General features: G+C 40.9%; 1 protein-coding gene across 1 annotated transcript in view; it reads right to left on the reverse strand.

Annotated features, from left to right (window-relative positions):
* CSPG4 (chondroitin sulfate proteoglycan 4) overlaps positions 1 to 26,348 on the reverse strand; it is a 98,357-nt gene extending 72,009 nt beyond the window's left edge. The window contains exon 1 of the mRNA XM_075208267.1: positions 26,267 to 26,348. Coding sequence (XP_075064368.1) covers positions 26,267 to 26,339 — 73 coding nt within the window. The 5' untranslated portion in view covers positions 26,340 to 26,348. The remainder of the gene's footprint in view (positions 1 to 26,266) is intronic.
* Between the last annotated feature and the right edge of the window lie 1,067 nt (positions 26,349 to 27,415).

The raw sequence follows: 27,415 nt of genomic DNA on the forward strand, positions 1-27,415 counted from the left end.
CTAGACAGATTCAGAATAGTGTCTAGCAATTATCTAAGGTTCTACTCTTGACATCCCAATTATCTTGAAGGAGATTAATTCCGCTATTGCATCCTCTGCAAATAAAAGGTCACCCGGGCTTTTCAGCCTTCCAATTGAATTTATAAGTAATGTACAGACTACCTGAGTTCATACTAAATTGAGCTGTCTGATGGTGCCATTTCCAAACATATGTTTTCCCATAATCATTGAAGTCTTAATCCTTTGTTCTTCCAAAACCTGGTAATACATATTGTGTCTCATATAGAGCTATATCATTGCTGACACGTCTGGTAACATTTTTATCTGCCAAATAATTACCTTTATTATGCCAGGAAAAGCTACATCCTTTAATATTAGGGGTGAATGTTTGAGAATATACAGTGCCCTCATGAGGACCGGGATTAAGGAATATTGGTGTCACTAAAGCAGATGACTGTCCACACTTTAAAGTAGAGATGGGCGGGCTCGGTTCCCTGAGAACCGAACCCACCCGAACTTTGGGTATCCGAGTACCGAGCCGAGTAGGCTCAGTACTCTCCCGCCTGCTCGGAATCCAAATAGAGGCCAAACGTCATCGTGACGTCGTCGGACCTTGGGGCTCGGTTCTCACGATACTTGAAGATAATAATTACCTGCCTCCACAGCAATCCATCGCCATTTGACAGAGGGAGAGAGCAGGGTGTAGTCACAGGCCTAATTAGAGCAGGGACAGAGAATACAATATTCTGATTCCAATTGTGCTAACAAAAATCGCTAGAGAAGAGAGGAGGATAGAGGGTTTTTGTTTTTTTTTCAATATTTGGCACTCAAAGTGCTTTTTGGGTGTCCCTTATTATTTTGCCTAAATATTTCTGGCTGTCAAAATTACTATCTGTCAGCAGTATCTACCAAATAATTTTTAGCACTCCCCAGTGCTTTTGGGGTGTCCCCCATAATTGTGCATAAATATTTCTGGCTGTCAAAATTACTATTTGTCAGCAGTATCTACTAAATAATTTTTAGCACTCCCCAGTGCTTTTGGGGTGTCCCCCAAAATTGTGCATAAATATTTCTGGCTGTCAAAATTACTATCTGTCAGCAGTATCTACCAAATAATTTTTAGCACTACAAGTGCTTTGGGCTGAGAATGGATTCAAAGCAGTCCACATATGAGCAGAATGAGCAACCAGGTTCCGTCACCAGTCCTGATGTTCGTGTTCCCAGTATGTCATCTGGGCAAGGCGATGTCAAACTACAGTGTTTCGAATTCAGTCCAAAAAACAAAAACCCAAATTTTTTTTACTGTGTTGAAGCGAAAAAGAAATGTTACTGAGCAAAAGTTAAGTGCCGATAAAAAAAAAATTGCCAACATGCCATTCTACACACGCAGTGGCAAAGAGAGAATGAGGCCTTCACCTTTGGCTATTAGTGGCAGATCCCAAAAAGTTACCGAGCCTACAATTGGTGCACAACTACTGTTACGCGTCAAAGCCGAGCTGCAAGATAACAGTAAGGCATTAGAGGAGAATGTTTGCTCTGATTCACAAATGACACCAATCCCTGTGGAGAGTCCATCCAACAGTGAAATGTCTAATTGTGAGCATTCTGCTGATGTGTGCCTTAATAGCCCGAGTGTAGCCGGTGATACCCAAATTGAGGATGCCACTTTGGAATTAGAAGAGGATGAGGGGGAGATTTGTGTAGGCGACAAGGGCGCTAATGAGGATGTTGATGAGGATGAGTTTGTTTGTGTAAGTCCTGCACCAGTGGCAGCAGTTCTGGCACGTGACAAGAAAAAGGCCATTGTCATGCCTGGGCATAAAACAAAAAAATCCACTTCTTATGTGTGGAATTATTTCTACCCAAATCCAGACAACAATTGTATAGCCATTTGTGGTGTATGTCAAGCCACAGTCAGTCGAGGGAGGCACCTTAACCATCTTGAAACCTCGTCTATGTTACGCCATTTAACGAGAGTTCATGGTAAAGTGTTGGGAAAAGCTGAAAGTTCTTCCCAAAAAATTACAAGCACTCCATCATCAGCTAAGACCCTCCACTCACCGACATCCCGACGGCTACAAAATACACCCACCACACCATCCTCATCAATATCCTCAGTAGCGCTCGGAGTTAACCCGGCATCCCACTTATTAAGGTTGGATGACTCCTGCACTTTTATTGATTCCTCTGAAGAAAGCGTTAGTCCCACTGCTGCTGCTGCTGTTGTTTCTGCTGCTGGGGGTGAATTGTCAGCCCAGAGGCAGGTCAAGAAAATAAGCAGTCCTACATTTCAGCAATTAACTGTGAAACAATCATTTGCTAGGGGAAGCAAATATGACAGCAGTCACCCAGTCGCCAAGCGAATCACGGACGCCATGGCTGCAATGTTAGTGTTAGATCTGCGTCCAATCTCCACAATAAACGCAGCTGGTTTTTCACAGTTAATTGAGGTTTTGTGTCTGCGTTACAGAATTCCATCGTGATACCATTTCTCCCGTAAAGCAATTCCACAACTATACCAAAAAGTGTGTAAAAATGTAGAGATTGCGCTGAAAAATGCCATTCTGCCCACTGTCCACTTAACCACAGATATGTGGACAAGTAGAAGTGGCCAAACCAAAGACTATATGACTGTGACAGCCCACTGGGTTGGTCATTCACCTTCACCAGCAGGAACAGCAGCAGCATTTACACCACTACGTAACATTTGTCACAGGCAGGCCACTCTTTGTATCACCGGCTTCACTAACAGGCATACAGCTGACAATTTGTTACGCAAACTGAGAGATGTGATTGATACATGGCTTATACCACTTGGACTCTCCCCAGGGTATGTTATTTCTGATAACGCCAACAATATAGTGCGAGCATTACAGCTGGGTGATTCCCATCACATTCCCTGTTTTACTCACACCATCAACTTGGTGGTGCAGAGCTTCCTACGAAATAACCGTGAGGTGCAGGAGATGCTTTTGGTGGCCCGTAAAATCTCAGGCCATTTCAGGCATTCAGCCACAGCATGTAGGAGATTACAGCAGCTCCAAGAGCAGTTTAACTTGCCCTGCCACCAACTTAAGCAAGAGGTGGTAACTAGGTGGAATTCCACCCTGTACATGCTTCAGAGGATGGAGGAACAGCGCATAGCCATCCAAGCATATTGCACAAGCCATGACATTGGGAAAGGAGGGGGGATGTATTTCACTCTTGCACAGTGGGGAATCCTTTCAGTGCTGTGCAAGGTGCTGAAACCATTTGAAGTTGTGACGTGTGAGGTGAGTACAGACTCTGCTAGTTTGAGCCAAGTCATTCCTTTAATTAGACTATTGGAAAAGCAGCTTGAGAAAATGAAGGAGGATCTGAAAGCAAGCAATTCAGCAAAGTATGTTGGCCTTGTCGATCAAGTACTTCATTCCCTTCACAATGGTCCTCGAGTTATTAAGATCTTGAACTCGGATCAGTACGTTTTGGCCACTGTGCTTGATCCAAGGTTTAAGACCTACATTTAATCTTTACTTGTAAATGAGCGAGATGTGAACTTTTGCAAGGAGCTATTGCTCAGCAAGTTGGCCGCTGAACTGGGCCTCGGCTTGACGACGTGTCCTCCTTCACTTTCTCAAGCTGCTGCTGCTCGTAAAAAATGTAATTTCCCAAAAAGAAGCAGGGAAGACGCAGGGGGCAGACCAGAACAATTTAACATCTGGGCTGGTTTGAAGGATTTTTCAAAAAAATGTGTCACTTTGCCCATAACTCCATCCAATACGAGTATAAACATGCAAAGGATGGTGGAGGATTACTTTCAAGAGGTAGTTAATATGGAACTGTCAGACAGTCCCTTTCCTTACTGGGAAGAAAAGCAGGCCATTTGGAAACCGATGTACAAACTTGCTTTGCAATACTTAAGCTGCCCACCCTCCAGTGTGTACTCTGAACGAGTGTTCAGCACAACAGGGAACTTAGTCAGTGATCGCCGTAGAAGGTTACTTCCCAAAAATGTGGAGAAAATGATGTTTATAAAAATGAACTACATCTTCCACAAGGAAGGCCTTCACCATCCAAGACATCCAAGCACTGACTGTTCTCTAATGGCGTATTCAAGCGGCGATGAATTGATAGTCTGTGATGATGACGTACACACTGATGAGGGTGAGGATGAAGCTGAAGATGATGACAATAACATCTTTTTAAAACTTTCTATGTAAGTGTAGGGTGCAATCTACCCCCAAAGAGGAAAGGGACTTGTGGCTTTTCCATATCACGTACCGTCTTGAAAGGCTGCTGTTTGGGCAATTTCTCCTTAAGTGTAGGGTGTCATAGACAGAGTGACCCCAAACTGGCTTTGTCCATTTCTCTTAATATTGTACAGTCTATAACGGCTGAATTTTTTTATATTTTCGACAAGTGGAGGGGGGCCTAGAGAGCCAGAAACCAAACTGGCTTTGTCCATTTCAATTAATATTGTACAGTCTATAACGGCTGAATTGTTTTGTATTTTCGACAAGTGGAGGGGGCCTAGAGAGCCAGAAACCAAACTGGCTTTGTCCATTTCAATTAATATTGTACAGTCTATAACGGCTGAATTGTTTTGTATTTTCGACAAGTGGAGGGGTGCCTATAGAGTCAGAAACCAAACTGGCTTTGTCCATTTCAATTAATATTGTACAGTCTAAAACGGCTGAATTTTTTTGTATTTTCGACAAGTGGAGGGGGGCCTATAGAGCCAGAAACCAAACTGGCTTTGTCCATTTCAATTAATATTGTACAGTCTATAACGGCTGAATTTTTTGTTTTTTTAAACAAGTGGAGGGGGCCTATAGAGACAGAAAGCAAACTGCCTTTTTCCATTTCTTTACATATTTAACTATAAGTGTAGGGTGTAATATACATCCAAAGACGATGGCTGCATTGCCAATATGCATAGATGGAGCGGAAGACAATCTGTTTTGTGTGTAGAATAAATGAAGGCCTACCTACTAGGAATTAAACTGTTTTTTTTGATAATTTATTAGCTTTATAATTAGATTACTTATCTATGAAACAGGTGGAGCACTAAATTGGGTTATTTTAGGCCCAAAAACATTGATTTTCCAACAAAATAGCAAAACAAAACCAAACAAAACCAAAACCAAAACACGCAATGGCGGTTTTGCAAAATCAAAACCAAAACACGACGGTAATCCAGATCCAAAACCGAATACAAAACCAAAACACGGGGGTCAGTGACCATCTCTACTTTAAAGCTACTCTAAGGCCCTTTGGATTTTCGTCAATGGAGAGACATGCTATATAAAAATCCTACCACTGGAGTATGTGCTAATGGGAGGATACCAGACCCCTTTCCACTGGCTAGGAATCCCCTTTATTATACGTAATAGCTAAAGAACCTTTGGCAGCACATGTAAGATTAGAACATCTGTATAAATTGTTTGCAGATGTCAAACTTTGAAGAAAAAATAGGGCTTAGGCTGACGGTATGATATTATTCCTGGGGGACCCTGCTGCATACTTACAAAGTAGTAAAAGGCTACATTCTTATATCTTCACTGAACTGGGACAGTATATGAGACAATCCTGTGTCTTTCCTTATAGTTTTGGTCTACCTTCTGCATTAATGAAACATCTACTACTTCAACAGATACATACATTCACCTATTTGAGGATCCAGATTACTCAGGAACCTTTCTCCTTTTATTTTGAAACTATATATGCACTATTTTCCCTCATTTGTAGGAAAATACATATGTGGTCCTGGTTTCACCTTATGGTACCTGGCCAAATGAATTTGGAAGAAAGCATTCTGCTTATTTACTGGTATTGTACTGTGCACATTTTGCTCATTTGTAAACGTTTGTCTACAATATATGGTTTGTTCCCCCCCCCTTTATACCCCTGCTGCTTGTTACCATTTTCTTTCCCTCCTTTATGTTCTGTACCCTTAAGGCCTGAAACATTAAGGAGCGCAAAGCAAAAGAAAAGTGTAACTTTGCACCTTGGCAAAACCATGGGGCATTGAAGGGGGAGGTAGATATAAAATGTGGGGACAGATTTATAGTTGGGGTAGGGCATGTCCGAGATCAACATTAAATTTCAGTGTAAAAATAAAACTATCAAGTATTTGTGTGCTACATGAAAAAACAGCCAGTATGTAACTTATGTGTAAAATAATAAACTAATATGCACCCTTTGCATTGTACCATGGCTTGTCCAGGATCAACTTTACTCTTTTTTTTGCCTTGCTCTCCTTAATTACTCAGGCCCTAAATGTTTACAAATGTTTCTCAATAAAAATTATTGATGATTTTGCTCCCTAAAATATTATAAGATTTCAATTATCAATGAATTTGTCTCGAGTTCTTTAGAAAATGACATCTCTCATCACACAGAATCTGGTATATGAGCTACTTAAAGGTAACAAGGGACTTTCCAAAAACCCTCATACAGCAGGGGGTAAATGTATGAACCATCGGTTTCTGCTAGTCGCCGGAAATCGGCGACTTTGCAGGGGAAATTTAAAGCGGCAATGACTTTTAAAATCGACTTGCAGAAACCAATAGTTCATACATTTACATCCAGGACTCCAAAGTTTGAGATCGGATTAATTCCTGGCTGATTGAAAATACCATGATGGTTTTATATACTGTCTATATGTAACTTTTGGGTTCTTGGCGATTTCTAAGACCATCATACTGTCTGATGTTCAGATGCATTTGCTATGACATCCATTTTTGGGAAGATGGCGTCTGTGTTCAGTGTTCTCCAGTGGTAAACAAACATTCTCACTGTAGATTAGGGGACTTCAGCTTTTTAGGAAATGGCCTTATAAACCTTCCCAGACTGATGAGTAGTAACAGACCTGAATGCTCCAGTCTAAACTACCAAAGGTTCTTTTATGTAGAGGTGACAGCAACTGATGATCAAATATTAAAACACACTTGATTAGCAGCACCTGGCTCAAATGACCTTCTTTATTGATTTGGAAGCAGTAAGGGCAGGGCCAGTACAAGCACCATGTTTGCCCTAAGCACCCCCTCCTCCTTGGGTGCCGCCACTCAGGCACTGCTTTTACCCTGCTGTGGCTTCTTCTTCTCCTCCGCCAGACTGGTAGTGTGCGCTGGGCTGTGACCTCATAGCCCAGCATCATACTCCCAGCGTATCACTGACATGTAGTGATAGGCTGCAGCAGGCAGCTTCACAGGTAACATGCTGCCAGCTCCTCTGTGTCAGCGGCGTACTTATTTTTTCATACATGGTTTCTCCATGTTGGCTTAAGTTTTGATGAAAAAAATAAAATCTGTTATGGGTTGTTAGTCACACAAGAAATAGGACTACATGATAACAATATATTTGAAAATTAGAGTAATTGCTTTATAAATAATAATCAGAAATGGGGTGCAGTGTGGTAAGGCAGACGATGAAGAGTTAGAATAGAGGTTATAATATTGGGGGAAGTTGATGGATATATAGAATGTGCTGCAGGGCTATGGGGTAGGGGACAGATAAATAATACATATGAAACAGGAATGGGAGCAGATTTTTGATCTCAGATGAATCTAGTCCCCTATATCTGTCTACTTCTGAGATAGTAAGATTGTAATGTTTCTGCTTTCCTTTCACAGTTGTTGGTAGCTGATGTCTCCTGGGTCTTCAAGCACTGACAATGGCTTTAAAGTATCGCTGATTGTGTTATCCCAGGATTTCTTTGAGATGTGATGTTACTGTGTCTGCTGTAACTTTCTGTAGCTTGGCAATAACAAAATATCTGCTACAGTAATCCACTACATATAGGAAAGTCTCCTCATTCTACGTGAACGGGTCTGATCCTAGAACTTACCATGACTGTTCTGGGATTTCTCAAGGCATCAATGGCTCTTTGATGCTTCTGTTTTGATTTTAAATGTTGTCAATTTGCTATAAACATCTCAATGTCCTCATTTATGTCTGGCCAGAAGACTGCATTATGCTGTTCCCTAATGATTATGATACATTTTTACCAATATATCACTGCATAGGCACTCAGGAATCACAAACCTGAAAGGCTGAAATGCATAATTATGTGCCCACTTGTCCCTGACAACAATATTCCACTTTATTTCCTTTACAGGCTATACTCATAGCTTGTTTCTTTTTCTAGTTGTTACCTATTCTATGGCTTTGTATTTGGCACTAGTCACTGGAAGGTGGGATATAATTGCATGTACTTCCAGAACTGATTCCTCCTGTACATCCTTTCTGGGAGAATGCCCTGGACAATGTGACTGCCATGTGGATGTCTTTGCCTTGTTTGTGTTGCACTGAGAAGTCATATTTGTGTCATTTCTACATCACCCTTTGCAGGCTTGGGTAGGGGTTTTGAAGTTTGCACTTTGCGTGTGGCCTGTTTTGTCCACTGTTTTGCACCTATAAATGTAATTATGTAATTTCCCCTTCCCTTCAAATTGTGCAGAATTAATATGTGTTGGTGTCATGGATGTGACATACAGGCTGCCGTCTTTCCTTCCAGAGTGATCTCTGCCCCTGCCTTGTTTCTGGTGCATCCACTTGAATCATATCATTTTTTTTTATATCAAAGTAACTTAAAATTGGTCTTGTTTTCTTGATTATAAGTTCTTTGACAGTTTCAAAAGCCTTCTGCGTGTTAAAATCCCATTTCCATTATGTGTCCTTTTAGAGTAAGGTACACAGTGACTAATCCCTTACACAACTTAGCCAAATAGCTGAACATACTTAGCAGAGTTTAGAGTTCTTTCTGGTTTGTTGGTGCGGCATCTCCATAATTGATTTTATTTTCTTTCTCCGTAGTTTACTCACTTCTGCACATAATAAGAAAATGTCTGTTTTCAGCATTTGTGGGATGTTTGTTTTAGAGCAACTTTGTAATGTTTTGACCCACAATTTTTGGAGTATGTGTTGTCAGTATTGTGTGCTTTGCAAGTCATCTAACCTCTGCTTACTTTGTGCGTCCCACAACAACATGTATTTCTTGTGCTACACCGTCCAATACTCTTCTAGTTTTTCCTGCCTTGTACTTAATCCCATTAATATAGAATTTTTAATCGTATTGTCTTATACCTCTCAATGTTGGGTTCTCCAGCAGTGGGATGGGGGCGTGGCCACGGCATGCTTTTGTATCGCTAGGCTGCCCCTTCTGCCCAAATAAGGTGTAACAACCCATACTTTTCTGTCTAATGTACAGCTGCACTGCTGGTGGAGGTGAGGGGAGATCACACCCCCTCTGGATCCACCCTTGTCTAGTGTGAGACACAACTCCTAACAGTGCTGGAAGTCAGGACAAAAGTCCTGACTGTTGACATAGTGGGATAATCGCATCAAATAGGTACAGTCCCACCTAACTTGGGACAGCTGGGAGGTATGACTTGGTGGCCCCAACAAAATTGTGCTATAAGTCTCCTAAATTACTTTCCTGGCTGTACTAGAAAGATTTCTGAGGATTGTAATAATAGTTCAAATTATCTATTAATATGTCTAGTTTCTCTTTGTCTGTTCTATGCCACTATATATGTACTACGCCAAACCAAGGTTACTTATACTCTGGTGTTTTGCAATGCGGGTTTGGTCTTTTAGTTCCAAAAAATATATGTAAAAAATAAATAAATTATAATTTCCCAGTTTTCTAATTTAGAAAACTGCTTTATTTAAAAAAAGCATTTTTTCTATGAATATCTTCTGGCAGTAGTGTAAGGAGGCTTGTGTCGGTATACTTACCTCATGATCCTTGTTATATTGTCTTCCCAATGCTATACACAGGGAAGCTTCCCTCAGAGAAGTGCGGTTAATGTCTTCACTAGTGATATCATGCCATAGCCTTTGATAGATAGGAAGAAGCTCTATCTCTGGTGTAATCACCCATGTCACTTTTCATAAATAGACCCAAAAGAGAGGGATTAAAAAGGAAAATTACAGGGTTCAAAAGAGAGAAAAATTTATAAGAGACTGAGAGAAAGTGTTAGTATTGCAAATAATTTTAAATGGTAGATTTATGAAGGCGAGGAAGGTTGAGGAAATTCAACTAATTATATGGGGAAGCTATAAGTGATAAAGCTAAATAAAAAAGTTGGTTTAAGTCAGAGCAAGTATTGTAGTAGAGAGAGAGGAAAATAAAGATGAGAGAGGAGATTAGAATACCGAGTTCGACGACAGTAAGCTACCAGGCCTATAGGAAAGACTTCTGCTATAACGGTGAAAGTGTCCAAAGGTTACCTAACTATTACCCATCAGGAGCAAATCTACCCAGAAAAGAAGGACAATATACAACATCTTCATTCTGGAGCTTTCAGGAACAATTATATGGTACCACTGAATGTCCCGGCCCAGTGAATTCCATTGAAAACTTATCATCCATAGACATTCAGACTGCATTTAATAAAATGAGACTAAGAAACGCCTGTTACAAATAAACATTAAGGGTTATTAACCCTTTTTCAGCAGTATTCAACTGAACTTATTCTTCCAATAATGCTATTGTGAAGTATTAAAACATTGTACTTGCCCATTTACTATATAAGTATACATAGATGGATATACATTAATTGTTTTCATTTTGTGGTTTTACTACTGTAGTAAAGCTGTCTTGTTCCTCTATGCAGACAGGACGGCATGTTGCCCCGGTAACTCAAGATGAAGCTGTGGTCAGTCCCTGCAGTGAGTATGAGCTGGGAGGTGAAACAGGAAGGAAGGGGAAAGCAGACAGAGGTGTTGCCAGACTGAGGTATGTGTGGTGTCAACAAGGGAAGGAGAGAGATCTGAAAGTAGAATATGCTGGAAAGACAGAGTGCACCAGCTGTCACAGAGTCCGCAGAACTATAAAAGAAGCTGCTGGGTGTAATGTAGCATCGGAGAGTCTTGTAGCAGGATTCCGGCAGAGAACCAGCTTTAACCAACGTTAACTAGTTAATTTCACAACCTATTTAATATTGCCAGGACTGTGATTATTGTGTTAAATCATTGTTGATTTACATTGTTCACACTGTGTGTAAGTGAGTTGTGGGAGAGCTTTGGCGCCAGTGAATGCATGAGTGGTGGCCATCTTGTTTGTTCGTTATTACTAATCACCATACTTTTGCCTTACCCATTATCCCATACAGAATCTCCCCCATATTTAAATCTACCTTACCCCTTTACTTTCCCCAAAATAAACACCCAGTTGATTGTTTGTAACCACAGTGTGTGGTCCATTATTATTCAGAGGATAAGTGTGGTCAGGTACAAGAGGCTTCCCGAGTCAACCCCTGGTGGATTCAGTCACAGTCGGCATTCCACCATGCTGTGTAGAAGGCTGGGTGGAGGCACTGAAGAGAGAGAGTAAGAGACAACATTTCACCGCCCCTTTCAGAGTGCTAGGGAAAGGGGTGCATTATCTGAAAGTCCAAAAAGTTATAAAAATCCATCCTAACTCATTCATAATTTTGGCTAATCTAGAATTTAGGGTCCTAGGGCCTGATTCATTAAGGATCCTAACTTAATAAACTTCTTATTTCAGTCTCCTGGACAAAACCATGTTACAATGCAAGGGGTGCAAATTAGCATTCTGTTTTGCACATAAGTTAATACTGACTGCTTTTTCATGTAGCACACAAATACTTGATAGCTTATTTGTACACTGAAATTTAAAGTTGATATTTGTGATACATGAAAAAACAGTCAGTATTTAACTTATGTGCAAAACAGAAAACTCGTTTGCACCCCTTGCATTGTAAGATGCTTTTGTCCAGGAGACTGAAATAACAAGTTTCTTAAGTTAAGATCCTTAATGAATCAGGCCCCTATTTATTATTATTTCCCCAATTGTGATGATTAGTATGATTTTTTGTATTAAACAAAATAAAAATAACCTGCATTTATAAAAAAATTTTTTGCAGAGGCAGCTGTGTGTTGCTCAGCTGAATGAACGATGCTGGCCCAGAGCACTAATAGTTAACTTACTGCTTTGCAGTCTCCATCGTTCTGTGCATGCGTATGCCAGCTTGCCAAATTGAGGGTTTCAATTCCATTTTTGCAGAAAAAAATTAAATTAAATAAAGTGTTACAAAACACAGACACGTAACCAACATTATATATAATATATATTGTTTATTTTGATTTTTTTACTACATTTCTAAACCATATATAATTTATTTTAATAATGAATGTTATTTAAACATTACTGCATTACAAAAATGTATTAATGCTTTTGTTCTGTTAGCGCCGTCCTGGCATTAATGGTAAACCTTTTGTTCTACAAAGATAATGAGCCTTATCATACTTTTCTGACGCCATTTGGACTATTTCACCCTTTCATAAATGCCCTAAATAAGACCCAGGTGGTCTTAACCAGAGGTACAGATATCACATCCCACCCCCCCAAACTGCAGGCCTCAGTCTCATTGCATGTTACTAGTGGGGGTACATAAGAGAGATTGTGGAGGGATAAAGACAGAAAGGGCTGATAAACTCAGCAGATGATTTGATCAGGAAAGAAACAGCAGTATTAGAGAGAGAGAGAGAGAGAGAGAGAGAGAGAGAGAGAGAGAGAGAGAGAGAGAGAGAGAGAGAGAGAGAGAGAGAGAATTTAGAGTGAGGAAAATTCTGTCATCTTTCCAGTCGCTGTATCAAAATAATGCTGAATTTATTGAGGCTGATGATTTAGTCTTTCCTCCCTCCCCACTCCAACCCACACACACACACACACACACACACACACACACACACACACACACACACACACACACTCTGATTCTTGCTCTCCTTCTCTTTCCATCTCTAACAGCCTCCTCTCTTGCTCCCTCCATCAATCTACCTCTTTCTCACACATCATTTCTCCCCAGTAAAACATCATTCCCTAGGGAGTCTCTGATTAATGTTTTGGTATATTTTTAGCTGGGATATACTATATGGGAAAAGGTTAAGAACACAGTGATGAAGGGAATAAAGGAAGGAGAGGAGGGGGAGTGCAGAGGAATGAAATACAAAGAATGAGTGAATGGTGAAGGAGGATGCTTAGTCAGTCATTGGCAGTGTACTACTGCTCCCTCATCCTGGTCTCCCCCCTCCCGCCCCTAATTTCACATTCCCACACTTTTCCTTAACCACGGTCTTAGTTATTCTGTATTTAATTAAATAGATTGCTAATTCATCCTAGCCACAAAGACCTCCCATGGGATGGGAAAAGATGATGCTGTGGATTGAAGGACAGAGAGCAGAAATAGTAGGATGAGATGTTCTAAAGAGAAATGAAAGAGGTGGAGTTTTAGTACATTCAGGGAAATGTAGGGAGTGTGTGAGATGCCATGTCACTGTGTTGGGGTGTTGTCTAAAAGCGTATGGTGTCTGTACATATCTATAACCCGCACACCACAAGCTGCACACTATGCACATAACTGCTTCTAATTAACCACACACAAACACATTATAGTTACCATCCCCATACTGATTTGGATTAGTTTTAGGTGCATTTAAGGGGCAAACTATATATAATGCACAAATTCATGGACAAAGCATAAACTTTAAAGTTGGATACTTCTCACATGTATTCAGAATGGAGGTTATTTAGAGAGCTCAAAATATCCACTGCGCAGTGCAAAAACCCTAGAATATTGGGCCCCATGTATATGTAAGCGCACCTAGGAGGAAATATATCAAAGTGTGCTTTGTGACAATCGACAGTTTTGGGAAATATTTTTGGAGGTGTTGAAAACCACAGATGTATGAAAAGGAACACCGCTGGAAAATCATCTTCTTTCAAAAGCGTCACATTACAAATCGCCACCTGACTTTTAACCATGATCAGAATACAAAGTGGGAAATGTATCTAGCAGCAGTTTTACAAACTACCGCAAAACCACCAGAAAAAATACCAGAAAAGTAGAGGTGGTTCTGATAGGCAACATTGCTCAAACTGCATGCTGTGTGACTTATCTTTCATAATATAAGAGGAGGTACCATTATCTTAGGAATTATGAGTTGAGCATTATTTATTGATTGAAGGGGCAAAATAATTTTATAATGAACCAATGAGGGCAAAATTATTTTCTAATGAAATTAAGAGGGCAATATTATATTATAATGAATTAAATGTGAAATATTATTTTACAATATTAGTTTATAATGAAATAAAGGTGCAATATTATTTAACTGCTAATTGGGGCAATAATGAAATATGACATACAGAATCACTTATTTTTCATGATGAAGCACCAATAATACTGCACATTTGTGACACTACAATCATGCACATCATGAAATAATAAGTATTGCGCCATCATTATTAATTATTGCCCCCATAAGCAGTCAAATAATATTACCCCCTTAATTTTGCCAATTTTAGTTTAACCCTCCAAACTGCTGGATAATACATCTGGTCGTTTGGAGGTGCTTCATTTCTCCCCTAGTCTTCTGCCTAGATGCATGGGGATAGAGTGCAAGATGGCAGCATATGCAGAGGAGCAGTTGTTTGCAATGGCAGAAAACATACTTACCCACTCTCCCGAAATGGCTGGGAGACTCCCAAATTCTGGGTAAGTCTCCTGGACTCCCGGGAGAGCAGGCCATTCTCCCCTATCCTACTCTCTTCTTATTAAAGTGGGCAGGATGGGAACCTCCTTGACGCGATTTGCTGTGAATCGTCTCATTTTGGTCTTACCTCCCCATGCCAAAATTACGCTTTTCATTGCGTTGCAGGGCCAAAATGACACGAATCATCACGCCCCACCCCATACTGTCCTCACACTTCTCCCGGAGGGGATGAGTAAAAAGTTGGCAAGTATGACAGAAAGGAGGAGGTGGGTACAGAGTTGACACTGGTGTGTCTTGATATGTGGAATAGGGCATTTACAAGATTTACCTTTCTGAGAATTTAATGAAAAAAGAGTGGAGGGGTGGAGAGTGCGGATTTTTAGGGAAATTTCTCGCTGTGGGGAACAGTCTTTTACTCTACATAAAAGGACTTCAATTTTATACAACTCAGATCTGGTCTATACTTTTATTAAGACTTAGTGCTTCCATGCTGGACCTTGGAGGGAGAACAATTCTAGGCACACTCTGAAGTATGTAAAAAAAATAAAAAAATAAAAAATAATAATAATTCACACACAGAAAATTTCTACCTGTTATTAAGACAGTTTTATGAATACTTTAATATATAAATGAGGCTAAACAGAGCAGTACAGAATTTAGGAGAAGAACTGAAAATGTTTACTTTATCGAATGGGATGTTACTAAAAATGTATGTGATTGTATTTACACTTTTGCACAGAGCACCTCTGAAGATTTTTCCCCATCATTGAACACTTAGTTGAACTTCTAGGTTGCAAAGACACCTTCCAAGGGTGGAGAGTAAGTGTCCCTGTTGTAGTACTGGGTAAATCAATTTACAATGTGCACTAGGTGAGTTTTGTAGTTGTCCTCCCATGAATATATCATTTGTGCTCATATGAACCTAAAGTACATGTCTAAAGCATATGCTTGTGCAGGATTTTGTGTGCCCATTTTGTGGGCACATTATGAAGCTCTTGCTGAGTTGGGCAGACACTGGAGGGGCGTGCAAATGCAGACCGAGTACCGTCAGTTTGTGCTTGTGTAATTGTGAACTGAGGCAGACCCACATGCATATATGCCTGTTAGTAGCTATATCAATTGTAGGTGTGAATACATTTTTCACTATCAAAACAAGTGTTAACAAACTTTGCTTGTGCTTATGACCTGGATGGGTGTATTTGGGTGTATGTATGCCTGATGTAAGACTGGCTCATGCTACTGGAGCAGAGCTGGAGACATCCTGAGATGCCTATACCTCAGCATATGTGTATAAAAACACTATTTTTATGTGCAATTTTTATTTAGCTTATTTTTGGAATGCATATGCGTCAAACTCACCTTCAGCTCCTATGCATTTATATACTAAATATTTATTTATATAGAACCTTTTATAAAGGTGTATATAAGGGGGAATGTGTATATATAGTCTGCTTCTCACTTCCCCTCCCCACTGTCCGCTCTCTCTCATCCCTCTCTTACACATCTCTATAATTTGTGTCCAATTTCTGTCCCTCAGAGTGAAACCAAAAACCGTACAGGAAATGTTCCCACACACATAAACTCACATAAACTCTCGCACGCACACACACACACACACACACACACACACACACGCACACACACGCACACACACGCACACACATGACAGTGCTCAAGGCACCACATGTCCTTACAAACAGTAATAAGGAGACACCCAGACAGTACAGAACACAGCACACACAGGGATCATTCCTGCAGACACAGGAATAAACAGAGGAACAGACATAGATAAATACTCTTCTTTAATTAAACAATCACATTTTCAGAATCCTTTCATAAATCAAAGAAGAACGGTTGAAAAAATATCCATCTATCACCTGCACCCATTACTACACTGGTGAACACATTTATTTATTTTTTACCCCATATTGTAGTAAAAGCAAATGTATATGCATTACACATAACACTTTCAGCTGCTATGTTGAACAATTTTTTTATCAAACGTTCATACAGTAAATTAAGATATCGAGCCTCGCTTATCAAGGATAAAACGTCCAAGGTGCAAAACAAAATATTCTTTGGTGGTGCCATGCTCTTAAATTTGCTCAAGTGCACCTAGATTTCCCTCTATGATCATGCATTTGCGGAACAAGGTGGCGGTGTTTGCAGAGGAGCGGAACTGTGCACCAGCAGATAGGAGGACTTGGCTGGAGTCATGCCGCTCCTTTTGCGGAGTAGTGCAAGAACTACAAGATTATTAAAATGAGATAGAAAGCTGGAGAGGGCACATTTCATGGGGCATACCTTGCTACCCGAAAGAAGGCAGAGTTATTTCCACTTCACAAAAAGACCTGATTTCTATACCATCTCTGAACTGGCGGAGATCAGGTTTCTTCATATACTTTTTGTCCTTCCAGTTACACTTTGTAACTTCTAGGCACACAATGTTCAATGTAAATGAAATCTTTGAATACACAAAGATGCCACATAAAATAAAGACAGTCCCAATGTCCCATCATTAATTTAAATGAGGCTAAACTAAACAATATTTTTGGAGAAAATTGGAAACAATTATTTACTGAAAGTGGTGCTTGTAAGTGGTGGGAGGATGGACTCGATGGGACATTGACATTTTTGCCCAGAGTGCATATTCAGATTGTTCCACCTCTCTGCACACCTAACTGCACAGTAGAAATGGTAGGAAAAGCAAGACATTATCTACTGTGCAGTCAATGTGCATGAAAATTGAGGTCCACTATTATCAATCCTGGAAAGTGATTTGTTTGCGGTAATGAAGTTGATCTATACAGTGAAGTCTTCTACATTTAAATCTGCTTTCTCGGTACAATACAAGGCTCAGGGCCAGAGCAAGCCTTGGGGGCACCCTAGACAATGCCCCCGCCACTCTGACATGGCACCATCACCCTTAGGCATTGTGCACCTACCTCACTGCTTACCTTAGCATGCAGGAGGTATGGGCGCATACTCTGCTCCTCAGAATGGGAGTGTGGGTCTTGAGAGGTATTTCCTTCACATCAGCGGCTGGCGCTTCCAATGGGGGCACCGGGGGGCATTAAAAACACTGGATGAGTGACATCATGTCACTCAGTGTTTTAGGCGCCTCATAACTATTGGCACCCTAGGCCACCATCTAGGTTCATCTAATGGTCGCACCAACCCTAGATGGGGATACAAGCTGGTGTATGGTGGGAGTGAGCTGATGAACAGTAGAGACACTGGTTAGTGTATAATGAGAAACTCCGTCTGGTGTGCAATGGGGACACAGGCTGTTATGTGATAGAAGGAGAAGCTGCTGTGTCATATGGACACAGACTGGTGTGTGATGGGGACACAGACTGGTGTGTGATGGGGACACAGACTGGTGTGTGATGGGGCACATACTGGCGTGTGATGGGGACACAGACTGGTGTGCGATGAAGCACAGACTGGTGTGTGATGGGAACACAGACTGGTGTTTGATGGGGACAGAGACTGGTGTGTGATGAGGCACAGACTGGTGTGTGATGGGGACACAGACTGGTGTGTGATGGGGACACAGGCTGGTGTGTGATGGGGTACAGGCTGGCGTGTGATGGGGTACAGGCTGGCGTGCGATGAAGCACAGACTGGTGTGTGATGGGGACACAGACTGGTGTGTGATGGGGACACAGACTGGTGTGTGATGGGGACACAGGCTGGTGTGTGATGGGGTACAGGCTGGCGTGTGATGGGGTACAGACTGGTGTGTGATGGGGACACAGACTGGTGTGCGATGAAGCACAGACTGGTGTGTGATGGGGACACAGACTGGTGTGTGATGAGACACAGGCTGGTGTGTGATGGGGACACAGGCTGGTGTGTGATGGGGTACAGGCTGGCGTGTGATGGGGTACAGGCTGGCTTGTGATGGGGACACAGACTGGTGTGTGATGGGGACACAGACTGGTGTGTGATGAGGCACAGACTGGTGTGTGATGGGGACACAGACTGGTGTGTGATGGGGACACAGACTGGTGTGCGATGGGGACACAGACTGGTGTGTCATGGTGACACAGACTGGTGTGTGATGAGGCACAGAGTGGTGTGTGATGAGGCACAGACTGGTGTGTGATGGTGACACAAACTGGTGTGTGATGGGGACACAGACTGGTGTGTGATGGGGACACAGATTAGTGTGTGATGGGGACACAGACTGGTGTGTGATGGGGTACAGGCCGCTATCTGATGGGTGTGTAGGTTGGTTTATTACCAGGGTGCAGGCCGGTACTATTACCTATGGTGCAAAGAAGCATATTGGGCATATGCTGGGTTAGGGTGTTGTAACAGTAATTTGATGCTTATTGTATTATTTGCCCAGGCCTGATGTAAAGTAATGATTTATTTTCTATGGGGATGAGGAAGGGAGCATTGTTGTTTTATAGAGAGGAATGGACTAAAAGTGACTTTTGTAGTGCACAATATGGTAGAAGGCTACTGGAAATATATTTCATGTTGTACTTGCAGGAGGGACTTCTATTTATAGGTATGAAGGGATTTATTTTCCAAGAGGTGGGATGTGACGTATTTTCTAGTTATGCCCCCTGGCAGCGGAAAATGAATGGGCAAAATGCCCTACATTCATAGAAACTGCAATAGAAGATTTAAATGCTATGCAGGGGGTGAAGAGAGCAAGGTCCCGGACAAGTATAGACTTAGAAGACAGGGATTCGCAGACAGAACTGGAGAAGATATGGATAAACCCTGTAGTAGTGAAATTAAAGAAGAGCTGAAATTATTTAATATGGATATGCTACTCAGGGACATATATACATGTATGGGGAAGCATCAACCTTCACTACAGTTCAGAAATTCCTCTTTGAAGATCGTATTAAGGTTTTCCCGTGCACCAGGTAATTAAAGATTGAATTCATAAAGAATGGTATCAAATGGAAAAGTCTACCAGAAAGGATTAGAATTCATGTATCTCTATCTCCTCATCTCACTTATACCTCAGATATGTAAGAAGTTATAAGACTGGCAAACATTACAGCAAACAAGGTGGTACCACCAAATCCAAACAACCCTTTCAGGCTAAAAGAGGAGAGATCAGGTCAAAAGACCTTGTAATGCCTATGGTCTGGCTAACAGTCCCCACTGACACATGTGGGTGGCAGGATCACAGAGTAGGCGGAAAAATGAACACATAAATTAGTCATGAGAGCGAAGAGATATCATGTGACAATTTAATAATAAAAAACAGCAATTTACTAGTAAGGTGAGATTAAACCGAATTTATATATGGAGCACAAAACTAATTTTACGTTAATCTGTAACACAAGACTTTAATGTATTTATCATGCTTTACCCAACAAGTACAGATGTATAATGTACATATATTCACCTACAGTATATTCCACTCCTATAAAAAATGGTGTTGCTGATTTAGAGTTAGGAGCAAATCCAGCTAAGAACACATTTTATGCTGCCGAAGGGGGAGTGGGGATATAAAATGCTCAATCTGATTTGGAGTTGTGAGAGGTGCAGTTAATAAGTACAGAGCTGGCCATTATGTATGTGCAACATGCAAAGGCAGGCAGTATTTGCCATGCAAGAAAATAATGTTTGAATTTCCACCCCTTGCAGTGCAACAAGGTTTATTTGGCTGCAAATTCTGCACTTGGGCAAATTTTGCACCTAACCCTAGTTTCTAACCCTTATTTCTAGCGGACTCACAAGGCCCATGACAATCTGCTCAAAGGAGACTTGCACAACAGGTATGGGTCAGAGGTAATCATGTTTAGGCCACACCCAGGAGCCTGCCACTGTCAGACACAATTGGTAAGTTACTCACGTTGCAACAATAAGTATAGCAGACAATACTGTGTCACATTGCGTATGCGCAGTGTGACTAATTTTTACACAAGACACATAATTATGCAGCACAAATCCACTGGCATCCAGCTCTAACTAACTCCTATTAGTGCATTTTTCTAGATGACCAAAAGTGGAGGTATATTGATTAGTGATGGACTCGTTCTAAAAAAACCACACATGCTACTTATTATTTCACCGAAAATGCTAAAGGAGAGCATAAAAAGCATGTGCTGTTGGTATATGAGTGAAGACTTGAGAACCAGTTGCCTAAGCATATACAGAAACGGGAATCTCAATCCTATAGCACCAGGGCCTGATCAGCCAATAGGCTGACCAGGCTGCAGCCTGGGGCGCTGGAGCCAGGGGGGCGCAACGTCACTGAGATGTTTGTTTTTTTTTCCCCTAAATGTGGCAAGCGGAGTCATCGGGACCGCCCCTGGTCTAAAGGAGCGGTCCCGACTGTCACTATCACATGACAGGCAGTCTGGCAGCGATCGCTGCTAGCTGTCTGACAGTGTGGCCGCGGGCGCTTCTTACTCTGGTCACGTGAGATCAGGGCTTTCACATCTCACGCGACCACCAGAGTAAGAAGCGCCCGCGGCCACACCGACAGGCAGCTAGCAGCGATCGCTGCCAGACTGCCTGTCATACACAGCGCTGAAGAGAGGACTCCACAGCAGGTAAGTCCGTTCTAATGTCTCGGGGGGAGGGCCGGCAGATGGCCAGGTGAGGTGGCTAAACGGGGCAGGTGAGGTGGCCGAAGGGGGCAGGTGAGCAGGCTGAAGGGGGCAGGTGAGGTGGCTGGAGGTGGCTGGAGGGGGGGGGGGGGGGCGCTACGGCTTAAATAGCCTAGGGCAGCCGGAACCCTTAATCGGGCCCTGTATAGCACAGTTGGCTATATAATTATTTAGAGATTCAGAGGCATGGACACACCGTGCATTAATTTAGGATAATAGAAATGATGATGAGTTTTTGTAGAGTTAGTCAGAATAATATGAGATGATTACAGGAGCAGTTAATAAGAAACAGTTATGTGCCCATTACAGGAGCTGATGTGGAGCGTAGCTCTGGGGTGTAGTCACAGGGTGTGTAAATGATGTGCAAAAACAGATTTTCAACCGCCTCAATCAAACCTTTCAAAGGAGGGTTTCTTACAGAAAGGAACATTTAATGTCAGACGTGTGGTGCGGCGTCACACAAACACAGACCCCTCTGTCTGCCGCACTCACTCCCAGACACACCCAGATGGAAAAAGTGATCCTGCAGCAGGACCAGAGATTCAATGTGGCCTGTCCCCCCACCCCACACACCTCCTACAACTGCCTGTCAGTGAGATGTTATGAATGAGCAGCAGGTCAGTAGTTCCCAGAAGCATTGACCTCTTAATCAATAAAACATGTTACTGTCAGTGGGGTTACAGTTGCTTCTACTTGGCACATAGGAATTTAACTGCTAAAACTGTCACTGCCGTTGAGTTAAGTTTAGTAACTCAGAGCTATGATATATGGCAGGGTTTTCACCACCAGCCTTCCATTTCCACGTAAAAGTCTTTTACACTAGAACACTCAGGACTTTAAGAATTTTAGAATTTGCACATAATTAAATGTACTACATTTCTGCATAGTTTACAGTCAGTAACTAATAGGTACACATAGCCCAGACTTACATTTTTATAATTGATAAAACTTTACATAATTCAAGACTATCTAGATAATTTTGATGTTTATTTACATAACTACAGAATGACCCTGAAATGGGTGGAGCTAAACGAGGAGCGGGCAGAACTTAGTCAGGTAATGGGTTGGGTGGAATAGATTTTGAGTGGAAAGGGCTGTGCCTTGTACAGATCAGACGCAAAGCTTATTATGTCCTGACTTTGCCTGGGTAATGGGTAAATGTTATATGTACCTTGTTTCCAGATAGAAATTGAACTCACTGTGGTCAATAAGAGCCAAAAACATGAACAGATTGTGGAATACAGAAGAGAGTTATGCCCCAATATTTCTAAACAGATAAGTAATACTGAAGCGTATGCTATAAACTAATTACAGTTGTCTAAAATAATTGACTTAGTACTATACTGTGATTATATGATCTTATTCAAAAATACATGCCTGCCACAATACAGGGTCTCCTAGGACAGGTCTGATTTTCTAAGACCAAAACAGGTGGATCTCTTAGAAAGCGGCGTGGTCTCACATAAATGGTTATGGTTTAGCTGGAGATTAGAAGTGTGACCTATATTGTCCTTAATTCCCAGTCGTTAATATTGGAAGGTATGAAAATGGTGTTACAAATATCAGTGAAAATAATGTAAAGGTTCATCCATTCTTTCATTTGTCCATATGCTTTTCCCGTGTTGCATTGGACACCATTCATTTATTGAATGGAAATAATATGCATTAACTGATGAAAATACATTGTATTGGGAAAAGCTTAATGATATGCACTTTTCTGTCAAAACGGGAATGTGAATGATTCTACAGAAATCAACATTAATAAAAATATTATTATTATTATTATTATTATTATTATTATTAATAATAAAAATATTATAAATATTAATAAAATAGTGTAAATAGTGCACATTTACTTCAACGCATAGCAACAAGATATTAGGTTGCATTGGACTAACAACACTGGACTTGCTAAAAGCTATCTGATAGTTTCTATGGGTTAAAGCACACCATTGCTTTTACATCATGCTATTAAATAAATACGCTTGTGTTCTATTTTTGCTATATTTTTTCATCTAATTTACACACTGCCAAACCACAAGGAACCTGGGTAGGTGTGAAATCAGCCTAACAACATATTCAATGGACATCAGACCCATAAACATCATCGCTCAACTTGACATTTGTACAGAAACGGTTTACATCTTAAAATGACTGTAACCTTCCAAAATGATCTAGCAAATGTAGTATTCTGGTTTATTTAACTAAAATTTGGCATAGAGTTTAGCAAGACCAAAAGAGTAAAAATTGTGTTAGAGATTGATGAATACACCATTGTTAAATTTCTTTAAATGCAAAACACACACCTTCCAGTTTGATCCATTAAATCAAAAGCTAATAGTAATTAAAAGCTAATAGAAATGAGTGTGTATATAAGAGAAAAGTATAGCGAGAAACCAGTTTGTGTCACAGTTAAAGGAATAATGGAGAGATAGACGGGCATATCACAGAGGAACAGGTGTGGGATAGCTGTATGTCTTATGCAGATAAACACAGGCTTTCTGGTGTATTGCAAATTAATGCATATACATTTATACATGAGCTTGTCCAAGTGCTCAAGATCCATTCAAACGCATTTTGTTCAAATACAAGCCTATTGAAAGTAGGGATGCACTGACATCTTCTACTACAGATGTGAGCAAGTACCATACCAAATCTGATTCCCAGCAGGATTATAATGTTCTACTTTTGACTCCTATTTTGATGAAAAGGTGTGTGACAATGGCTTACCTACAACTTTAGCTGCCCTGTTGCACAAATGTCACCATGCCCCATCCCCCATTCACACGTAAGCAGTATATGGAAGCACAAAGCAGTACGAATCGATACAGGACATCACAGTATTTGGTAGGAAGACATAGAACAGTAATTCTATAGGACATTAAAGGACAACATAAACAGTGCATTATGGTCTAAGGAGAGAACTACATGTTGTTTTAGCTCCCATGGGTGGCTAAGAGAACAGAGAGACATGGATGGAACAGAGACAATACGCCTGCGCACTGAAGCCATTACAGACATTAGAATAGTTAAGAAAAGCTGCATATTTCATGCACTTTTCTAACATGACCAATTTCATCCACTACACAATGGTCAGATCTTCTTCTTCCCACTTATATTATGGTTGGGATCAACTGGACTGAATTAACTAAATACTATTAGAAAAAGGGTTAACATCAGTGAATTCATTCAGCTCAGATTACTGCAAAATAAATACATATGAACAGTAGGAGAACTAATTGTTGGAAAAAGTTCATTTAGCAAGGTAAGGTCTTATAGAGAGTAATGGGTGAGTGATTGCTGAACCTGATACAGAGGAGAATATATACTATATATCTGCATACCTGCTACTATTCCAAGTGGCCATGGAGGACCACTTAAGATTTGATTTAAAACGAAGCTGTTTATATTGGCACAGCTTTATATACAAATTATCCTAAAACATAGTTCACTCTATATAATTACAAATGCCACAAAGAACTAGGGAAAAAATATCCAGGGAAGTTGTTGTTAACAATTTAGTAGCCAAACCTAGGTTGTTGGAAGCCAGCAAAAGATCTGTACATCAGACCAAACAGTGGGACAAATTGGAAAGGGATTGTGGTCTGAAAGGTAAAATGTATTGCTGAAAGAGGAATAGATGGGAAGTAGGTGTAAACTAAGATAGCAAGAGGAACAAATGACATATAAAGGGGGGAATTCAATAACTCTATTACCGTTATTACGGTAAATTTAACCCGGCATTCTGCTCGCAGCTCAGGGAGCTTCGAGCAAAAAGCCGGCGTTGAAACTACCGTAATAATGATATTTAAGCTCAGTAATATCGTAATAATGGTATTTGAGCGCAGTATTCCCGTAATAATGGTAATAGTGCGCAGGCCGCATTACTCTTTACAGTAGCGCGGACAATTGAATTCCCCCCAATTGTGCATCTATTTTACAGGGAAGGTTCTTGTATCTTTTAGAGGGAAGGGCAACAGTGGTTACAGTTGATTCAAAGCAGTGGATACAAAGAAGAGTGGTAGGTTACTGTGTAATTATAGAATTAGGAGGCAAGTGGCCGATCTGTGTGCATTTTAAAGGCATAGTAATAGAATGAAAGATGCCGTATATTGAGAAATACACAGGAGTAGTCTTAAATATGACAGAGAAGAAACAATGAAAGCAGTATTATATTATCCAAGTACTTGATTACAAGGTGTATAAGTTAAAGAAGCAGAATGAGAGTTAGCTCAGCTGTATAATCTATATAGAAAATGGACCAAGAAGAAGCTGCTTGATGTGAGAATCAATGAGGAGTCCCTGATTAATCTGTATGTGATCATGAGAAATGATGATGAGTGTATGTATTGCTGGGGTCGTGTTAGACTAAAGAATAGCTAATAGTGATGCGCGAGGTCACTGCCATATAGAAAGAGAGTAGAAGAAGCAGAGCTGTATATCTTACAGATAATTTCAGTAAAATTACAGATAATTGTAAGTGTGGGATAACAGTTTATGCTATGGATTGGTCAGAGTGAATGATAGCTGTCAATATTTTTAGATGATTCATACAGAAATAACTGTGTATAGCATTCATGAGTCACGTATCTTCTACTGGGAAACAAGCAGCAAGAGATAACAGTGTATATGTTATGTGCTATGTTACATAGGGAACCTGTAGCAAGGTGAGCGAGGTAACGGCTGAACTCATACTGCAGATTAAGAATGAGCGATGGAGAGATGAAATCACAGTGAGGTGTCTGTGTATAGAGTATAGAAATCAGAAAGCAGTCTATTACAGGAAAGCATAGTAAGAGATAATAACTGTGAATGTTATATAGAGAGTGATGTGAAGCTGGGTACATAGAGAGCACATGAGAAGACACTGAAACATTTCACACTGAAAGAAATGTAATGGGATCTCACAGAAAAATGGGACCACAGTGAAGAAATGTATATGTTATATAGTGAGTGGTGTGACAGAGATAGCAGGGAAAAAATGCAGCTGTGCATCATATATACAGTATGAGAGAAGCATAGGAGCAGAAGCTGTAAAACTTGCAGAGAGAGAAGCTGAGACTGTGGTGCGCGCTGTGCAGAATGAAAAGAAACTTTCAATCAACTTTTGACTGCCTAGAAGTTCCTGAACACACAATTCCATTCTGACCTCCCTAGCACCCATCATTTACCTTCAGATCCCATGTCTTGCAGGGCTCCCCCCAGTAGAAGCAGAAGCAGCAAGCAATGTCCTTCAGCCATCATATTGCTACTTCTAACTGCAGACACAGAGTGAGTGTGTGAGGGACTCAAGTTACACTGGGGTCCCACCCTGTCTGCTTAACCCATACAATACACACCGTATGCACAAGTTTGATGTAACTCTTGACACATACTGCAGCCGTTTTACATTCACAATAAGCTGTGTGTGAGCCATATAGAGGACCAACTGTATAACCTATAGATAACTGTTTGGCTGCCTGTGTCTCATACTGACAGATATATGTGTATTAATACAGGACACTGACAGTTGTGTACATATAATAACACATGGCTGTAACCATTATAGATCATCATCAACATTTATTTATATAGTGCAAGCATATTTCGTAGTGCTTTACAATTGGGGACAAACACAGTAATAAACAATACTAGGTAATACAGACAAAAAGGTAAGAGTATACATGCATTTAAATTAGAGATGCTCAGGTTCGGCTTTCTAAAACCGAGCCCACCCGAGTATAGCCGTTCCGAGTAGGCTCGGTACTTTCGGACACCTTGAAACTGAAAACGAGGCACAACGTCATTGTCGTATTTTGCAAGTTTTGGACTCTATAAATACCGACCTCTACGGAGATCCAGCGCCATTTCACAGAGAGACACATAAGGTTTAGCAGGGTTGTTGGCAGTCTCCAGTGCAGTTGGGCAGCGTCATAGCCAGAACAGAAAGAGTAGGGGTGGTAGTGTGCTTCAAAGTCTCCAGTGACATTCTACTGTGCCACAGCTCACCCAGAAACAGGAGAGGTGCCAGGGTTCAGTGCTGAAACAGAAATTGTAATAATAGGGCTGGCAGTGTTCTTTAAAGTCTCCAATAACATTCTGCTGTGCCATAGCTCATACAGAAACAGGAAGGGTGGCAGTGTCTTTGTCACTCTCCAGTCACATTGTTCTTGTCACTCACCAGTAACATTGTTCTTGTCACTCCCCAGTCTCAGTACCATTGGTCAAACATAAACAGGGGTAGCAGTGTTCTTGTCACTCTAAAGTCTTCAGTCACATTGTTCTTGTCACTCTCCAGTCTCAGTCACTAATCCCTCTACGTCATGTGCTAAAGCCTATGT

Source organism: Mixophyes fleayi, chromosome 4 (genome assembly GCF_038048845.1).
Source record: "Mixophyes fleayi isolate aMixFle1 chromosome 4, aMixFle1.hap1, whole genome shotgun sequence".
Classification (NCBI taxonomy): Eukaryota; Metazoa; Chordata; class Amphibia; order Anura; family Limnodynastidae; genus Mixophyes; species Mixophyes fleayi.